Genomic DNA, 19606 nt, shown 5'->3' with positions numbered 1-19606 from the left:
TTAGATTATCGTTTGGTTTAGCTTGTGAATTTTCCCTGTGCTAAGAGAAGTTTATCCCTGTTTTTGTAACTTTAAAGTTTTACCTAGAGGGGAAATCCTGTTTTGAATCTTTTTGTTACCCTGTAAAGTTAGTTATCTTCCATCCTGATTTTACAGATTTTTTTTTTTAAACCTCATTGTTTTTTCAGTCCTAAAGACCCAGGGGGGTTGATCTGTGCTCACTTTGTAACCAATTGGTTAGGATATTATTCTCAAGCCTCCCCAGGAAAGGGAGTGTAGGGACTTGGGGGGATATTTTGGGGGAGGTAGGGCTCCAAGTGGCCCTCCCTGAATGTTTGTTTAAATCACTTGGTGGCGGCAGGAATACCAAGGGCAAGGAAGGAATTTGTGCCTTGGGGAAGTTTTTAACCTAAGCTGGTAGAAATAAGCTTAGGGGGTCTTTCATGTGGGTCCCCACATCTGTACCCTAAAGTTTAAAGCGGGGAGGGAACTCTGACAACCTGCTTTCTTCTAACCATGATCAGTTAAGAGGCAGACTCCATACCAGCTCACATTTTTAGCATGTGAAACAATAGCAGTAAGTGGCATACCTAATAAGGGCAATAGGTATAAGTGTCCAGTATCTTATACCACATATGGTGTAAGTGTTTAGTATCGCTGCATGAAACCAAATACTATTACTGCTGTATATTAAATTTTTTTATTTTTTGCATCCATTTTTGATTCTAGACAGACTCTTGCACAGGGGGCTCATATCCATCGGCTCGCTCTACTTTAGCGCCTGTCTCATCCCCCGAAGGTTTTCCAGTGCCACCACCTTCACCGTGCAGTTCCATCAGCTTGCCCACTAAAAAAAGCACAATATTGCAATTGTTAAGGATTGAGTATTCTTTGTATTAAATTCCCTGTCATCTATACACTGCAAGTTAAACACAATCATTTAAATAGGCCTTTTCTATACATCAAAATTGTACCACAGCTAAATCAGTAAGACTTGCCCATTTAAGAGTACCCACACAAGGAGGCTGCACTGATCGTTAACTTTTTTGTATTTAGACAAAGACATGAGAGCAAATAGTTGTGTATGAGAGTTTTGGGTAATTGAATAAATTAAGTCTTTCAAATATGCCATTAATAACTCAGTCCTGCATTACATGGGAATGTCAGAAAGTGGGAAAGAGTATAATCATTCGTTGTCATATGGGACCGAAACATGTTGTCATCATTCATTCCCAAACCAAAACCAAACATTTAGTTGCTTCTTTTCAGCATTTTTATTTGGGTTCTTCAAGCAAAAACAAGAATATTCCAAAATGAAATATCATTTACAGGAATTCAGATTTGTTACTGAAGTCTCAGACTGTTAGGATAAGCCATTTATCAGTTTTAAGCATTCAAACATACAATGCTGCTTTCAGAAGGTTTCCTCAGTTCCACAATCACCAAACACATGCTTTGAAAAATATTGCTTTAACTTAACCTACCACTCAGTTAAATTCCACATTTAAGCAAAAATTAACTTACATTCAAACTTGGGCTTCTTAAGCATCTTCACTTTGCGGACATACACATCATGAAGAGGGTAGATGGATTGACAGGCTTTTTCTATGTCTTTGCCAATGCTGTCTGGGATCCTGAAAATAATCAAACTTTTTCAGTATTTTTATAAAGTTCAAATTATTCAGTATTTAATATTCTCAACAGCAGTCCATCCCACCTTCCCTCCTGTGAGTTAAGAACTGGAGTCTTTATAAAACTAGACATTGCTGAAGTCTGCAGAAAGATCAGTGTGTCATGCAGTCTCTTCACAAATTCTCTTTTTAGATTTACATAATCAGAACCGTTTGGTGGATCTCAGATATGGTGCAGGTGGCAAAAGAGTATGCGTGGGGGGAACAGTATGTTAAGCTTCCCATAATTTTGTTAAATATTTGGTTCCCCAACAAAAGTAGTTGTTGAGCCCTCAACCAGGAATGAAAATGACTAAGGCTCCTATTAAATTGTTTTACAAGATAGTAAGTTATTTAATTAGCAAATATTAATTAGTACATCCAGATACTCTAGCAGTCAGATTCTTCATCTTACTGCCCACAGAGGTGCTTTAGAGCAGGGGTCTCAAACACGCGGCCCGTTGGCTACATGCGGCCCACGAGGTAATTTTCTGCGGCCTGCAAGCTCCTCTCACCCCCCCCCCGCCCCCAGCGTTTACCTAGAGCAGCTCCGGCCTGTGCCGGGAAGCGGCCGGAAGGGGGGGGGGGGGGGAAGAGGGGGGCACATTGGTGTGTTTGTTGATGTTGCTTCAGGCACCGCCCCCAGCAGCTCCCATTGGCCGCGGTTCCCCATTCCCTGCCAATGGGAGCTGCTGGGGGCGGTGCCTGAGGCAACAGCAATACACACATCCCGGAACAGCGCGGGGACAGGGCAGGCTCCCTGAACCCCTCCTGCAGCCGAACCCCATGCCCCAAGTCCCTTGCCTCACCCTGCACCCCAACCCCCTGCCACACCCTGACCCCCCTGTCGCACCCCACACCTCTCCTGGACCCCAACCCCCTTCCCTGAGCCCCCTGCTGCACCCCTCACCCCTCCTGCACCCCACACCCCAACGCACTGCCCTGAGCCCCCCCCTGCACCCCACACCCCTCCTGGGGGCAGGGAGAGGGCGGAGTTGGGGTGGGGATTTCGGGGAAGGGGTGGGAAGAGACAGGGCAGGGCCTCATGGAAGGATTGGAGTGGGGGCGGGGCCAAGGGCTGCGGGAGGTGTCAGTAATGTGGCCCTCGGGCCAATGTACTAGTCCTCATATGGCCCTTGTGGTCACTTGAGTTTGAGACCCCTGCTTGAGAGTTGAGAGAGAGAGAAGAAAAAAAGCTAACCACAGAAATTTAAACTAGGGTAATACATGAATTGCTATTAAACCTATCTGACTCTGTAAACCAACACTTAAACTTAATTAAACCAGAGTAGAATGGCAACTGTTTCCTAAGTTAAAGCTTGATTAATGACAACCAAGACGTACAGCTTATTGACAACTTCTTTCAGGTCATTAGTCTGCACCTCCCTTGTCATGATTTCCATCATCTTCTTGCGAATTTGGCGGACCTGCTGGTGCTGGGCATATGAGGTCTTGCGAATCTGGTTATTGCGCTTCTTGGTAAAACCCACGCAAAAGAGGCGCAGTAGATAGCCATCGGTAGTTTTGACATCAACATGGGCTTCAATCATTGTCTAGAAAAGAAGTTATAGAATACATTTGTCCCTTCTAACATCACAGAAAGACACCACAATGCAAGTCACAGCTTCTAAGCATTTCCAGTCAGACCTTCCTTAAACAATACTCTAGTGTTGCTGTCACTTGACCCCAACATCAAGGTCCGAATAATTAGCCCCTAAATTATTATAAATTCTACCTAATATTGAAGTGTCAATAGCAGTTTAATTTCTAAACAGGATTTGGGAGGGCACTAACTGATGACACCAGCAGCATTTCTTATATCTGGCACCCTAATAATGAGCAGATTGAGTGAAGGAGAGATAACTCAGTAACACTAGTACTAGCAGGGAGCACAAAGGTGTTGATTCTTATAATGCACCTCCTCCATCCCAGGTTGGGATTTTATATGCCATCCTTGCTATTAGTGGGAAGTCTCTCCCTGCCAAGGGGTTTCCAAGTAACTTTCTGTTCCAACCCCCCTTCTCTTGTGTTGGCACTTCTACTGAACATCCCAACTCCCTGCCTCATAAGCAGGTGCAACTTGGAGCCAGTAAAATCCTAGCTTGCTTGTAGTCAACATCCATTAGTTAGTTTTACAAACACACTAACATCCGCCAATTAGAATAAACACATTCGGTGGTTTCTTAAATTTGGGATAAGGATGATGTCTACATCCTATATATTGAAAGTCTGTATTTAAGTGTAACCGGAAAATAGTAACTATGATACGTGCAGCAAGGTGTTCTGTTCTCTTAAGGTGCCCTCCCAAACCCTGCCCTTCTCACTATAATAGAGGTCTCAGGGATTTGCTTCAAATAACCATGTTGTAGCTGCCTCAGTGGAGCCAATGACTAACTACAACAAATATAAATAAGGCCTCAAACAGGTTTTGCTTTTTTTTTTTAGGCTAAGCTTGAAGTCCATGTGCTAGAAGTATGGTGTACAATTTCTGCAACTGTGTGGTTTGCAGGCAACAGCAACTGGTGCAGATGCTGGTCTTTAAAAATATGACCTGTAAGCTTTATCTTATTGGTTTTTAAAAAGAAAAAATAAGCAAACACCAACCAATAAACAAATACAATATTGGTTGGCCTGAACAAGGAAAAGATCAGCCTGCAAACAGCATCAAAGATCAAGTTATTTCATCTCAATTTTTAGAGGCAGTTTACTATCAAGGTAGAATTTTTGCAGCTTCACAGATACATATCATTACCACTTACCTGCCATTTTTTGACCATGGAGCACATCTTGTCACGGGTGAGGTCCATTCCATGGAAATTGGTCAGACAGTTTTTGCCCTGAACATCCTCTGTAATCAGCTTGAACTTACGGAAGGCAACTTCATCATTCTGCAGATCAGCAAGACTCACTTCAAACACACGGCCCTTAAGTCCATCAGAAGCAATTTCTATATGCATATGAAATGATATTTTTTGTTAGAAATTAGGACTAGGTCAAGATTCTGAACCCTCATTTGATATTTATTTATAATATTAGAGCCCACATTAGACTAGACTTGAACACAAATTCATGTAAGTTTAGATCTAGAAAAATTTAGTCGGTTACTTTATTACAAAAAATTTCTCTGCAACAGTTGAAGTTAAAGTTGGTCAATGAACTTGTAAAGCATCAATACAAAGCAGTGAAAGACACCATGCTGTGCCCCATATTTAAAATTCGAAAAATAAATTCTATGTTCAGGCCTGAATATTCAGTCTAGATTCAGCCAAACATTTTAAACAGGCATTCAGGTTGTTGGTGCGCTCAGTGCTGCAATACCTTTAGAAATCGGGGTCCAAGTTTTGGGGACAGTATGCATATAAAAACGTAAGAACTAGGTGAACTTTTTTTTTAAAAACACATTAAAAAAACATATGCACTTGCAAAATAAGAGCTAAAGATATAAATGAGTAAGAACTGAAATTAGGAAGCAGAGTACATGACAAGTCTAATTTCGACACTTAACAGCTATACCTCTGCCAATGCATGACTGTCCTTGCAGTAGGTTCTCTCTGTCTACAGTTATCATGGGACATTATTCCATGATCTACTAGATTTCACTTTTATGAATTGTAATAAGACCAAAGTTTCCCTTTCCTTAATTTTACTCCATCGCTCCTAATTATACCTATGCACCATGCTAAATAATTCATGTCCTCCTTTGAAATTTAAACCCTGAAACAAATGTAAAGATAACTCCCTCCTAATCATGTTGGCCAAGCTGCACACCCACCTATGTTTACATAATTGTTGTGCTTATCCAGATTCCACTGTTCACCTCTGAATAGTAGGGGTTCTCGAACTGGGGGTCAGGACTCCTCAGGGGGTCACGAGGTTATTGGGGGGAGGGGTCATGAGCAGTCAGCCTCCACCCCAAACCCCACTTTGCCTCCAGCATTTATAATGGTATTAAATATATTAAAAAGTGTTTTTAATTTAGGGGGGCGGGGGGGAATCACACTCAGAGGCATGCTATTTGAAAGAGATCACCAATACAAAAGTCTGAGAACCACTGCCTTACCTGAATATAGTATTCCAAGTGTGGTCTCACCTGATCATGTGAAAGATAACCACCTCCCTCTACTTCAGTGATTCTCAAACTTCTGTACTGGTGGATCCCTTTCACATAGCAAGCCTCTGTGTGCGACCCCCCTTTTAAATTAAAAACACTTCTTTACATATTTAACACCATTATAAATGCTGGAAGGAAAGTGAGGTTTGGGGTGGAGGCTGACAGCTCGCAACCCCCCCCATGTAATAACCTTGTGACCCCCTGAGGGGTCCCAGCCCCCAGTTTGAGAACCCCAGCTCTACTCAGTGATGCCTCTGCACAAACAGTGCCCCCCAAAAATAGTGGTTTTGCTACCCTATTACAATGAAACCCCACATATAGAGATCTGTCCACTATGTCCTTCCCAAGATCTTTCTGCATCACTGCTTTACAGATCTTCCTCTCCTATAAAAGATATTGATCATTTTTTGTCATTTCCCCCAGATGCTTTTAAATATCTTTAAGTAATTGCCACCCCAGAACTCTAATCTTTATTGGGTCTTCCTTTGCATTTCAGTCCCACGGATTATCCAATAACTTTCAATAGAGATCAGTTACTTCATCTTGCATAGACAAGAACCAAACCATACTCTGTATATGAAACTTGATTCTTTGTCTACTGAGGACAAAAGCCTTAGAGCTACCCAACAAACAGTGAGGTCAAACCACATTTTTTTAAGTCATTATCCTATAATATTGCAAATCACGTTAGTTTAAGCAGGAACGGTTTACAATGGATACTGCATTACACGGTCATAAAAGACAGGACAAATCAGCAGATATCAAGTGTTACCTCAACACATTAGATACTCACTGGTTCCTTGGGTCCTGGTGACGAGTGTCTTCCCAATGTTTCGGATATTAAACATTGCAGGTGCCTTGACATCGTACCAATCCTTCTTTGAGAAGGGATCGACCCTTAGTTTAAAAAAAAAAAATTCCACTCATTTTTCAGATTAAAACTGGCCTAAAATTTGGTCTACTTCCTCCATATTTATCATGTGCAACAGAACTGTTGTAGAGTTACAACATACTTCAAATACCATAAAAAGAAGAACAGGAGTACTTGTGGCACCTTAGAGACTAACTAACCTTCAAATACCATAGGCTGCTGCAATTTATGCATTTCCAAATTAATTAACTTGTTTTCTTATTATCAGCATAAGTTTGCAAATACCAATAAGTGATAGAGACACTGGACCAACAGATAAGTAACTGACCCCTCCCAATGTACTGCTCAGCGTTAGCCCTCTAGGCCCTGCACGTTCACGGACAGAGTCAGAGACCAGGACCCAGCGCACAGTATCTAGCAGTGCGGCTCTGTCCCGGCTACACTGGGATCGCGCCGGAGCTGGGGGTAAATCGGCAGCCGAGCTGAAGGGGCAACTAGACAGCTCTGCACAGCACGTGGGGCAGACGCAGTCCGGCTCCCTAACTCCCGTCTTCCCCCGAGATCCGCAGCCTGGTGCTGGGGGACTCCGTGCGGCCAGGCCCTGGCTCCCCACCTCGGGCAGGGGGATTCACAGCAGAGCCAACCCCGCCCCTCCCGCAGCGCCCCGTCCCGTGCAGCGGGGGCCCGCGCGCTCTACAGCCCCCGATCCAACCCCGGGTCTAGCCGCCGCCATGTCAACACCGCCACCACCGCTCCTTGCGCCGGCCGCCCCTATCCGCCCGGCATCCGGCGCATCCTGCCGGGCCGCAGCCCAGCAGCCCTCCTGGCGGGGCCCCCGGCACCCCTCGCCCCTGCCCGGCCTCGCTTACACTTTTTTCTTTGCGCCTTTCTTGCCGCCCTTGGTGAGGCGCTTGTTCTTGCCAACCGCCATGGTGCCGCCCTGGAGCCAAAGAGGCCGAAGCCCGCCAGCAACGCGAGATTATACGAGAGAATGAGTCTCACGCGAGAACTCCGCCTACCGAACTCTCACGAGAAACCAGAGCGGAAGGGAAGGGGCAACGGGGGCGAGATCAGCTTCCTCAAGTTCCTGGACTGAACCAAATAGCGCGGCGGTGGGGGAGTCCAACGTAAGGAACAGAATGGGCTCACCCTAGTGATTCCTTACGAGTGAGCGCCGGGGCCATCCCCTGGACCCCGCCCCATCGCCCCTGGCGTTGTGGCTGACGCGGGCTGCAGCCCAGCGCGCTGGGGATGCGGCCCGCGTGGACTGCACTGCCAGCCCCGCCGGTGCGTCCCCCCGCACACGGAAAATACAGATCCAGAGAGCGAGGTTCAAGGTGCCTCGATTTTTGCGCTGTGAGCGCTGCCAGTGCTGCTGTTTGTTAGGGGGATTCTCCCCCCTGCTGGAGCGCTCAGCCCCACGTTGGCCTGGCCCTCGCCCAGGAATTAATTCGGATCCCCACACCCTCCTCCAGCATTTCTCAGGCTTGGTCTACACTAAACCCCCAAATCGAACTAAGGTACGCAACTTCAGCTACGTGAATAACGTAGCTGAAGTCGATGTACCTTAGTTCGAACTTACCGCCGTCCAGACCCGGCAGGCAGGCTCCCCCGTCGACTCCGCGTACTCCTCGCGGCGAGCAGGATTACCGAAGTCGACGGGGAGCACTTCTGAGTTCGATTTATCGCGCCCAGACTAGACGCGATAAATCGAACCCAGAAGTTCGATTGCCTGCCGCCGAACCAGCGCGGTAAGTATAGACAAGCCCTCAGTCCACAGCTGCCTCCTGCTTACTTCTGTGCCCCCGCGTCCCTGTTAAAACAGCAAAGATCACAAAAATCATGGGTGGGGGAGGGAAAGGGAGGCGACAGAGGCACACAAGGTACGTATGACTGGCAGAGGTGGGAGGGAGGTTGGATAGATGCCAGCTATGGTGAATCTGTAATGACTGAATGACAAGACATTCCTGTACATTATCGGGGCCAGATTAAGACTCCCTGGGCCCCTAGGCACATCCCCATATTGGACCCTGGGCAGGGGCCACCCACACAATAGCCATTCCTGGCAGGGGTCTTTCATGCAGCTGGGGTCTGCCCCAGAAAAGTGGACTCAGATGCCACCAACCTAAATAAAAGATTTGGGGGTCAGGAATGGCAGCATTGGGGCTCCCCACTGCTGCCATTCCTCTGAGGTGGCAGATGAAAACAGCCCCTTGGCCCCCAAATTCTTTATTTAGATTGGTGGGGGTGGGAGCCATGGTGGCCTCCTTGCACATCAGGTTTCAAAGAGTTAAGAACCCATGGAAATGCAAAGGGCAGTTCACACCTCCCAAGGCTATTTTATCAGGCTTTCTACAACTGCTGCTATATACAGTACACTCAGTTCATACTTCCAAGCTTTTCTTCACAACCATGACAGCTAGAAACATTTTAAAATGAAAGATTGGATCACATGACCCCTGAAGCCTTGGTGCACATATCTATACCTTAGCCTAGGCTGGGTAACTCTTCAACATACTTTTTCATAGTATAAAAATTATTGTTGGTGTAATGTAGGACAAAGAAAACCCAATATTGACTTGATACTGATCTTTGGCCACCAAATAAAGGCCAGACTTTTAAATGGCCAGTTGTCATGGTATGTAGTATATAGCATGGTTTCAGAAAAGATAATCTCCATCTATGCTAGCCTAATGAGACCCAAATCAAGCTCCCGGATATGAGCACCACACTACCCCAGTCCACACAGACACAGAAAGCCTTGTTAAATACAGTTGTTGCAAGCAAGTACAGTTTCAACTGCCATGAGAAAGATGTTCAAGCTGTATTTTTCAGTAATTTACTTTCTCATTTACTAATTGTATTAGGACAACAGCATGTTTTTATTGCTTCACCACTTATTTCCACCCCCACCAGGAATCACACACACACACACACACACCTAAAAAAAAAAAAGTCAGTGGATTTCACCACCACCCCACCCAGAAGGCCAGAGAATGTAGTCAGACAAGAGAGAGAGGCAGGGAGCTCTCATCTTCATTTCCCTTAGGGATCAGTCTAGAATAAGGGAAATCTTCATTCTTCTCCCCTGAAGGACAGGGCACCAGTGTCCAACAAGGGAATCTGCACTCTTCCTCCATGTGAGGGGGGTGGAGGGGAAGAGGAAGGTAGCTGGGAAGCCATACAGCAGAGATCTTTTTTTTTTGTTCCCAGCAGAAAAGCTAGCTAGAGCTCCAGCTCAGTGGTTCTTTCTTTTCTGTTCATGTGTTACTGATTAAAGTTACCTGAGGCTGCACTAGGGAAGCATCAAACTCCCACTCACACAAATAAAGAACAATGCACAACTCCTAGCCAAAATAAATTTCAGTCTTGGCCACCGTCCTGAGACTGTTGGCAGCTTTCTGCATCAAGTTCCAAAGATTATATTCACCTATCAAAAACTTCCTGCTCTCTCCTGCCTGCCCAGAATCTGTAAGAGGCCAGCATCCAAGTCTTGACGAGACTCCTCCATATATCTTAAGGCTGTCTGCCTTGCAACTCCTTCCCCAAATGGGATTGGAATCAATTTTTAAAGAAGGGGGCTCTGCAGAGAAACAAGTGACTCACAGGAATGAAGAGGCAGTGGGAGCCCTGAGCAGGCCATCTGGAAAAGGAAGTCCCAGTCAGCCTCACACTATTGTTAATATAGGTTTGTCTACACTACACTGGTTCAGCTGAACCAGTAGGACTTAGTGAAGAGGTTACCTGCGCCAAGAGGAGAGTTTCTCCCATTGGTGTAGGTTCTCCACCTCCCTGAAAGACAGAAGCTACTCCCAGCGACAGCACTATCTACACCTGGGGTTAGGTTGGTATAAAATATTCCGCTCAGGGGTGTGGATTTTCTACCCGGAGTAATGTAGATACCAACATAAGTCTGTAGTATAAACCACGACAGGAGTCAGAATTTCAAAGGAGTACTGGTTTAACCCTGAGGCAGGAAGGAAGAATTGGATGGACAACCACAATGTATACCCAGTCTTTTGACAGCTAAGAGCCTGCTACCCTCTCCCCCCCAAACTTTTTTTGGGAAAGTCCATTTATTTTAATTTAATTACTTTAATATTGGCAAGTAGCTCATCAAAGGGAGCTTTATGGGAACCTAGATGAAACATATCCCATTTGCAGGTGTCAACCAGAAACTGCAGGCAGATAGACAAGTGGGATTTTCTTGGAGCAGAAATTAATACTTATATGCCACTAATTAATAAACTTCTTTAAACTCTAAGTTCTCAACCATTAATGGAAACCAACCAATATAGAATTAAATGATATTTAATAATAGCCACTATATACAAGAGGTTTACCTCATAACTATTCTCAATGTTCCTATCCAGGACTGAATACATTGCCTCCTGGCCAGTGTAGTCAACTCATAGGAAATCTATTATTGATGGGGCTTCTATAATTCAAAAACTCTCCCTTCTTTTCTTTATTATACTTTCATCTGATCCATGAAAATTCATGCCCTCAGGTGTTAGCTATCCAGTTGCAGTAAGTCCTGTGTTCTGCTTTAACTTATGCAGCCTACTTAGCACCACAGGGAAGAGTAAGCAAAGTCAGCAATATATAACTTAATATTAAAGGGCCCATGTATGCAAATGGTGATTTGTTGGAATGATTTCATCTGCCCTGCTGTGCTTTGCCCTCCCCCTCATACTAGAGCTCTAGAGTGTCTGTGTATTCTTGAATGTTTAGGCATGTCCTGGTTTTGAACACACATCTTGGTGTCAGTTTTACAAAAAAAAAAAAAGTTTGTTCCCAGGTTTTGCCAACCCACCACCAGACTCTGCCTGAGGGACCCATGCACCAGCAGAGCCACTGAAATTAACAAGTTGGCAGAGCCCATATTTGAATCCAGGACTATTTTTAGTGGACTGTTTACATATTGCCATACTGCCTTTCCTTTTCCAAGATCTTCTAGTGAGCCCTTTCACTCCCGTCAAGCCAACTTCCCAACACCTAGGTCCTGATTCTTGACTCTGCTATGGCTATGCTGCTAATCGCTCCAGGGAACAAAGCACCTGTAAAGCCAGTGAATCAGGCCCTAAGAAGATTATCCTTGTATAATGAGTGTCCCCAAGTGACAGATCCAGCAAAGCAGTTCAGTGACACTCCCCTCTCAGCATCAAGTGCAAGGAAAATTCCTTGGGAAAGAGAATGTGGCCAGGATAACCCTACATCCTAGCAATGCCCTGATTCTGGAATGGCTTCTTGGGGCCACAGGTTGGCAGGTTTAAATACAATTATTTTAAAACAGTTATACTTTGCTTGCGTTGGCCAGACAAAATATATTTAAACAGTTAGCAGGAGTTACCTTAAAGTGATTCTATTACTATAGTTCAAGTGTTACTGGAGTTGAGGCCTAGTGTTTTGGAAACATAAGCAATTGGTATCCACAGTTCCTCCGGCTGCAATTGAGTTAGTAGGTGACAATGCACCTAGCCCATGAGCTACCATATTAGTCTTTCAAGCAAAATGGTACTATAAAAGTACTACAGGTGAACTCTGCTTCTTTGATTCTCCCCAGTCGAAACCTATGGAGAACCTTTCTAAATTAAAGGGCCTGATTCTCTACTGCTTTGCACCTTGGTTAGCTTTTTATTCCCACTTTGCACAAGCGTAAATAGCTGCACAAGATGCAAGCAGCACACCATCAGACCCTAAGAGTTCTTATTGGTAAGCAGAGCTCACAGGGTCTTGTTTGGTTGTTGTGGGTTTTTTTGTTAGTGTCCCCCTCCCCCCAAAATAATTGTCCATTTCTAGGAAATACCTGATATCAGCTGTTTTGCTGTCTGCTTTAGGCATCACACAGTTCTCACATAGTTTCAGGTGCTTGCATAGGTGGTGCGAGTCCTCCATTTGGCGAGACTCACCCGTGAGTGCTGGAAGCAACCTAGAAGTATGGGGGGGCACCCTCCAGCATCTGAGCCGTGGCCCTGCCTCCAAGGCCCTACCCCTGCTCTGCCTCTTCTCTCACCCAAGGCCCTTCCCTTGCTCCACCTCTTCCCACCCCTTCCCGAGGCCCCCACCCACCTGCTGCTCGCTCCTATCCACCCCCTTCATGGAATGGGGAGGGGGGGGAGGAGAGGCACGGTTTCATCACTTATTCCTGTCTTAGGCTAGCAATTGGGGGCCAGGGAGAAGAGCGAACAGCAGGTGGGGGGAGGAAAGACTTGGGGAAGGGGGCAGAGATGAGTGAGTGGTGGGGGGGAGCCCTTGGGGGAAAAGACAGGGTAGGATGGGGCACAGGCAGGGCCATGGGCCGGGTGCTGGTGCCCCCCCATTCCCCTGACTTCTATGGAGCTTGGCTTCCGGCACTACAAAGGCAGTGGCAGGCTAGTGTGCCTCTGGAGGGGTGACCTGCACCACATCCGCGGCATTTCCCCCCTGCATGGCCAGACTTTTGGGGGGAGGTTTAGCCTCCCCTGGCCTCTTATATGTGCTGCTCATGGATCCTTGTTCAGTTTCCTGTGAGCTGATTCTGCATTCCACAGACATAACAAATGTGTGGAGGAGGGTAAGAGGTAAGAATAAACTGAAGAAAACTGCATCCTCTTTGCTCATCCAGATAGTTTGGTATTTCAAAACCGTAAAAAGCCCTTCTAACCATGACTAAGGCCTGATCTACACTACACAGTTGGGTCGACGTAAGGCAGTTTATGTCGACCTAATTATGTCAGTGAACACACTCAGCCTTGCTCCCGCCAATGTAACTGCCCTACTACACCACCATCATAGCTCCACCTCCACAAGAGGCATAGGGCTATATAGCTAGAGCAACTCAGCATCTGTGTAGACACTGCGTTACTTACATCAGCCAAGCTGGAGCCGTGAAATTGATAAGAAAGCTTGGCAGCTAGAACCTGGCTGTCCCTAGCTCTCCACTCCCAGCCAGGCTGTGGCTTGCAGGATCCACTCAGGGAGCTGAGAAGCCTGGACGGCTGCGCCCCCACTCCCAGCTGGGAGCTGAGAGCCCGGGGAACGGGTAGGCTCCCGACGGGAATTGCACTGAGTGGAGAGTCCTGGCTCTCAGCCCCCCACGCAGTCCCTCTTCAGTCAGTGGAAGCAACTGCAGTGGCTGTAAGTCAAACTAACATAGGTCAACTTAAGGCTGTAGTGTAGACTTGCCCTAAGTAGCAAATAGAACAATCAGAGACACTTCTAAGCATTACTGCTTATTGTTAAACCAGTATTAAAGTAAGGTTTATGATCTCTGTGTATAGGGTGCTCTATTGCAAGTGTCATAAATAAAGTCACTTTCATTAGGAAACTAGCTGCAATCAGCTGGCTGGGTGGAAAAAGTGCCCATGGTAACAACAAAGATCCAGAGCATCTCCTCCCCTAAGGGAAAGGAGGAATGCTGGGGGACACTCTTAATGAGTTGCCCTCCATGATGGTGAAGTTTGCCATCCCCACTGTGGAACGAGTTCAGGTATCTCCTCCAGAAAACATTCCACCAAGGTCTGTGCAGGCCTTTGGAGAGCTGCAGGAAGTAAGCTCTCTGCCTCCACACTGGTTCTGGGGCATCTCCCCCTCCAGTTTTCTGGCACTACTCTTCCATTGCTCTACAGATCTTCCCCAGGCACTTTGACCCTGATAGTTGGTATCCTTGGGATTCTGTGCTAACCGTTTCTAGTAATTTTCCTGGGGCAGGTGAGAGCATAACACACATACCCCAGACTTACCTACTCCAACCCAGAGCCACTCAGTCCCTGACCAGAGAATCTTCTGTAGGTTACCAGGAAGGTGGCCCCTCCCTGCATAGCACAGGTGGGTAAGCACAGGGAAGGCCCTTTCCACACAGTGCTCAAGGACACAATATTGCCCTTATGTACAGCATTTAATCAGCAGGTGTTTTCTTTTCAAATACACTTCCACAGTTGGTCATTCTTGTCTTTTTGGACTTCCAGCCTGAATAAAATGGTTGGAATTCTTTTTTAAACATAGTTCTTTCAAATTTAACCTTCCTCCCCTGATAATTTGCCAACATCTCTCTACAGTACAGTACTCTTTTTCTCCATACCCTGATCTCTTCTTGGGCCTAGTATTATTCGTTCTCGAAATCTCATTCTTGCATAGAAATCCTCCTCTCCCATAATTTGTGTTGACTCCCTAACCTCTGAAGTTCATTCCTGCTACAGCAGTTAAATGTTGCTTTTTTAAAATAAAGTAACATTGTTCAGAAACCTTGTCTAATAAGTTTTAGTCCATGGTGAAATTTTAATTATAGACAAGATATGAATCTGTGAAAATAAGGTTCTTAATGGAAGTGCTTGCAGAACCTGAGCTAGAGTGGTGGGAGTGGTGTATAAATATACAAGAACCTTTTCTAAGGTTTTCTGATTAGCACACTAACCAGTAGAAACCCTGGTTTGTTTAACATATACTTTTCAGCCCCCTGGATGCAAACCTAACTGTAATGATGGGCCTTCCTTTCTGTCTGTTTGTATTTTGCTTATTCACTGAAAAATAGTAAGATATTTCTTACTAATGTGAACAGGTCAGGATCCCTATCCCTCTCTCAACACAACACATGTAAATATGCATAAACACATACGACTTTCTCTGGTTTCCCTTTATTCTGACCTTAAGAACAGTTGAATATAAATCTTATCTGGTTGTTTCTAAAGCCTCCTGTCTGATAATTCAGCCCCAGTACCTCAGACAAAGGTGCGAATGAGACTCACCTGTCTGACTGACCGACTGCCAGGGCGAGTCAACAGAAATAATAATATATGGAGATATACCTATCTCATAGAACTGGAAGGGACCCTGAAAGGTCATCAAGTCCAGCCCCCTGCCTTCACTAGCAGGACCAAATACTGATTTTGCCCTAGATCCCTAAGTGGTCCCCTCAAGGATGGAGCTCACAATCCTGGGTTTAGTAGGCCAATGCTCAAACCACTGAGCTATCTAACTAGCTCCAGTGCAGAAGACCTCTGTAGAGGGTTCCAGAACTCAACATTCTGTGTACTTTAAAGAATGGGTACATGGCACATTCACTTGTGTTAGTATTATATGTGGCAGGTATTAATATTGATAGGATTTAGGAGTCAGATATATTGGTATTGTGCATCTGTAATCTAGATACGTATTTCTCAACCTTTTTGATACCAGGGACCAGCTTGCTGCCTTCCAAAACTGGGCTAGGGATATCTCAGGGACTGGAGCTGGTTCACGAACTGGTCGTTGAGAAACACTGATCTAGATGGAAAGCAACATCTCAGATATAACTACAACCATCAAAAAATAAATGTTCAGGAAAGCCCCACAAGTAATTTGAGATAATTATAAAGGATCCTTCTGTCACTGCCATAGACTATTTAAGGTTCTCTCATCATAGTCTTCATTCCAAACCCTCATTTATTTAGTTGACTATGAGAATTTACTGTAGTGTGAATTTTGATATAGAAAACCTTCTTTTCTTTCCTCTGGTGAAGTTCTCTCTTAGCTCCGTGGGCTGCTCTGGGAATCTCTCTCAAGTACATCAGAATCTTCACATCTCCTTGTTTGGGGGTATAGTTTATTACTTCCTGCATGAGTCACCACTAAAAAAAAATGCCTTTGAATTCTGCAGTGATAGAATACTAAGAGAATGTAAACACCAAGTATTGGTTCAAGTGCACTGCTATGTCAGGACTCCTTTTATCCAACATTCCCTGTACTGTTCATACCGATTCCAAATGCAGTGTTTCTTAACTAGTCGTATATGATGATTTTTAATCCATCAGGATTAGGGATGCACAATATCAATAAACATGACTCCTAAATCCCATCAATGAAATACATCCTCTCTACAGTGCTAACCTACGTGAATATTTCACATCCCAAGAGCTGTATACGTGTTCTATGTGGTTTCATTTTAAGTATTTTGCTTATATGATTCAACTACTTAAACAGGAATCTTCCAATGGAGCAAATGTGTTTGTGCTACAGAACACATGTTTTCACATATCTTTTTTTATAGAGTTTCCAAAGATACTTGGGCATGAGTCTGCAGCGATCAGTTGCAGGTCACTTGCCAGTAATATCTGTGTATATCTCACTTAGTCATTTCCCTGCTATTGCAGAGGCCTCAGGCACAGGTGCACTTCAGTCCCTTCTATGGCATAGAATAGTCTAGTCTCCTGTGTGTTGTAATACTTTGGTTTAATTGCAGTTGTTGGGTTTAGTGTGTGGGTGGTGTTAGTAGCCCATGATATACTGGAGGCCAGACTAGATGATATAACAGCCCCTTCTGGCCTTAAACTCCACAACTTTATTGAGCATCAGGTGTAAGAAATTGATCTTGCAACTGCCTTTAAATGAGCTTACTCTCTACATCCAGTTGGAGTCCCACTTACAGCAGTAGGGTAGGGTTGCCAACTTTCTATTGGCACAAAAGCGAACTTTTAGCCCTTCCCTGAGCCCCCTGCTCACTACATTCCCCCTCCCTCGGTGGCTCGCTTTCCCCCACCCTCACTCACTGTCACTGGGCTGGGATGGGGGTGCAGCAGAGAGTGAAGGCTCTAAATGGGGGTGCAGGCTCTGGGGTGGGGCCAGAAATGAGGGGTTCAGGGTGTGGGAGGGGGCTCCGGGCTGCGGCAGGGAGTTTGGATGAGGGCTCTGGGCTGGGTGTGCTGGCTCTGGGGTGGGGCCAGGGATGAGGGGTTTGTGGTACAGGAGGGGCTCCAGGCTTGGGCTGAGGGATTTGGAGTGCGGGAGGGAACAGTGGGTTGAGGCAAGGGGTTGGGGTGCAGGAGGGGGTGAGGGCTCTTGGATGGGGCTGGGGATGAGTGGTTTGGGGTGCAGAAGGGGACTCCAGGCTGGGGAATGAGGCTGAAGGTTGAGGTACAGGGGGAGTGAGGGCTCTGGGCTGGGGGTGCAGGCAGGGGCTCCAGGTTTGGGGGCCTGGGGTGTAGGAGGGGGTATGGGCTTTGGGCTGCAGGTGCAGGCTCTGGGGTGGGCCCAAGGATGAGAGGTTTGGGGTACAGGAGGGGGCTTCACATTTGCAAGGGGGCTCTGGGCTGGGGCTCAGGGCACAGACTTACATTGGGTGGCTCCCAGTCAGCAGCGCAGCAGAGCTAAGGCAGGCTGCCTGCCTGACCTGGGGCACTGTGCTGCACCCCGGAAGTGGCCGGCAGGTTCAGCTCCTAGGCAGCGGTGAGGGATGGGACGTGGAAGATTGCTCAGCAGGGCTTGCTGCTCTCACCCATAGACACTGCCCCCCCCCAACTCCCATTAGCCGGGAACTGGCCAATGGGAGTGCAGAGCCAGTGCTCAGGGCAGGGGCAGCGTGTGGAGCCCTATGGCCCCGCAACCTATGAGCTGGACTTGCTGGCTGCTTCCGGGGCACAGCACGGTGCCCCGGAACAAATAGGGTCTAGCCTGCCTTGGCTCCACAGCACTGCCAACTGGACTTCTAACAGTCCGGTCGGCGGTGCTGACTGGAGTCACTAGGGTCCCTTTTCGACCAGATATTCTGATAAAAACTGGACACCTGGTCACCCTACAGTAGGGCTCTGAAGTGGTGTAGGTGTCCACCTCACTGAAGCAGTTGTAGGATCAACAAGTTCTCTATATCTTATCGGTATGCAATAGTTACAGCACATACATACATATACATATCTTTGAGAGATTGAGAGGAAGGATTCTTAGGTGGTTAGGCCAGTAGTTTAGGATTTTAAAGGCCTCAGTTCAAGTCACTACTCTGCTCCCGACTTCCTATGTGACCACAGGCAAGCCAGTTAACCTCTCTGTGCTTCAGTCCCCATAGCATTTCCCTACTTCACTGGGTGAGATGAGAATAAATATGTTAAAGATTGTGAGGTGCTCAGGCTCTTGGTAATGGGGGACTAAGACATGGATTTATGCCAATTTTGTTAAAGAAAACAGCATTCCCAATTATGCTGGAAAAATACTTTTTGTTTATAATCAATTCTAAAATAAAGTTGAGCTACACATTATGTATTTGGAACTCCACACAATGTTCTGGCATTGTTCTAAATACAGTCAATTTAAATACTCATTCCATTTCTGCTTTTTTGCTGGAGTAGAAGTGTTTTGGTATGTGCTGGCACAGTGTTTATCGCTTTAATTGCAATGCATTGTTTCCTTGCATGTTCTTACTCTAATTTTTAATTGTACTTGGAAAAAAAGTGTTTTAAATAGTGCTCCCCAGGGAATGGGTACATGGTGTCTCTTAATTGTTACTTTCAACTTGTTCATTGATATGCAAATTAAACAGGGGGTGGGCATGCTTGGTTCCAGTGGTGGAAAATCTTGTACCAATTATAAATTCTACTTCTGTGCCTGCTAATATGCAGATTTCTCTTTTTTTGTTCCTAGAGGTGTTTTTTTTTTAAATGTACAGTATTTTCCGCTGGAAATGTTACCCCCAACCCACACTTTAAAAAAATGCTTGCAGGATTTTGCTTTTGTTTTGACCAAATAATTAACATTTATGTATTTTATCTAGAGATTTCACTGAAGGAAATACAGTGTTTGATTTTCCTCTGTAAGACTACCATTGCGCTGACCAGAACAGGTTTTGCTGATCACATACTACTTTAAGAGAGCTCTCTTACTTCTGTGAAAGTTATGTTCTACATTTTCCTTAAAGCCTCATATTACTCCAAAGGATGACTATGAAAATGGTACTGTAGTGCACCTGTTTATTATTTTTCACTGATTTCATATCATATGTGTTGACTTTACAAGCTAAGAACCAGGGAGGGGTGTATGTTTGTTTTTCCTAATGGCCTGCCCAGGTGGAGCTAAGGGTACAATTTTGCCTCATAGTGCTTTATTACTGGTAAAGATGCACAAGATTAAAAGAACCCATCTTAACTGTCTGAGCCCAAGGTGAATTTGTGGGGTTGGCAGTTAGTAAAAAGATGTTTTTATTACAAACTGAGCAAATTTGATATGGAAATT

The 19606-nt window shown here is 45.6% G+C and overlaps 1 protein-coding gene and 1 non-coding gene across 2 annotated transcripts; both read right to left on the bottom strand.

Moving 5' to 3' along the window:
* Window positions 1–681: 681 nt before the first annotated feature.
* Window positions 682–7683, bottom strand: RPS3A (ribosomal protein S3A). Its single transcript, XM_005307357.3, has 6 exons — window positions 7522–7683; window positions 6575–6678; window positions 4430–4617; window positions 3015–3223; window positions 1525–1634; window positions 682–847 (listed from the first exon to the last, which is right to left on the bottom strand). The coding sequence occupies exons 1-6, from the start codon at window positions 7581–7583 to the stop codon at window positions 726–728; spliced, it is 795 nt and encodes a 264-aa protein (XP_005307414.1). The 5' UTR covers window positions 7584–7683; the 3' UTR covers window positions 682–725.
* Window positions 1160–1231, bottom strand: LOC112059268 (small nucleolar RNA SNORD73). The gene has a single exon (XR_002888530.1). It is a non-coding gene; the product is annotated as a small nucleolar RNA SNORD73 (small nucleolar RNA).
* Window positions 7684–19606: the final 11923 nt, after the last annotated feature.

The sequence above is a fragment of the Chrysemys picta genome, chromosome 5 (genome assembly GCF_011386835.1).
Source record: "Chrysemys picta bellii isolate R12L10 chromosome 5, ASM1138683v2, whole genome shotgun sequence".
In the NCBI taxonomy this organism is placed as follows: Eukaryota; Metazoa; Chordata; order Testudines; family Emydidae; genus Chrysemys; species Chrysemys picta.
The sequence above is the reverse complement of the archived record's forward strand: the minus strand, read 5'-3'. Positions and strand labels throughout refer to the sequence as shown.

Excerpts from the sequence above, each read along its gene's own strand:
- RPS3A (XM_005307357.3), bottom strand. The coding sequence starts at position 7,583 with ATGGCGGTTGGCAAGAACAAGCGCCTCACCAAGGGCGGCAAGAAAGGC. Across the intron at positions 3,224-4,429 it reads CCATGGTCAAAAAATGGCAG|ACAATGATTGAAGCCCATGT; the intron begins GTAAGTGGTAAT and ends CTTCTTTTCTAG. Across the intron at positions 848-1,524 it reads TAAGAAGCCCAAGTTTGAAT|TGGGCAAGCTGATGGAACTG; the intron begins GTAAGTTAATTT and ends TGCTTTTTTTAG.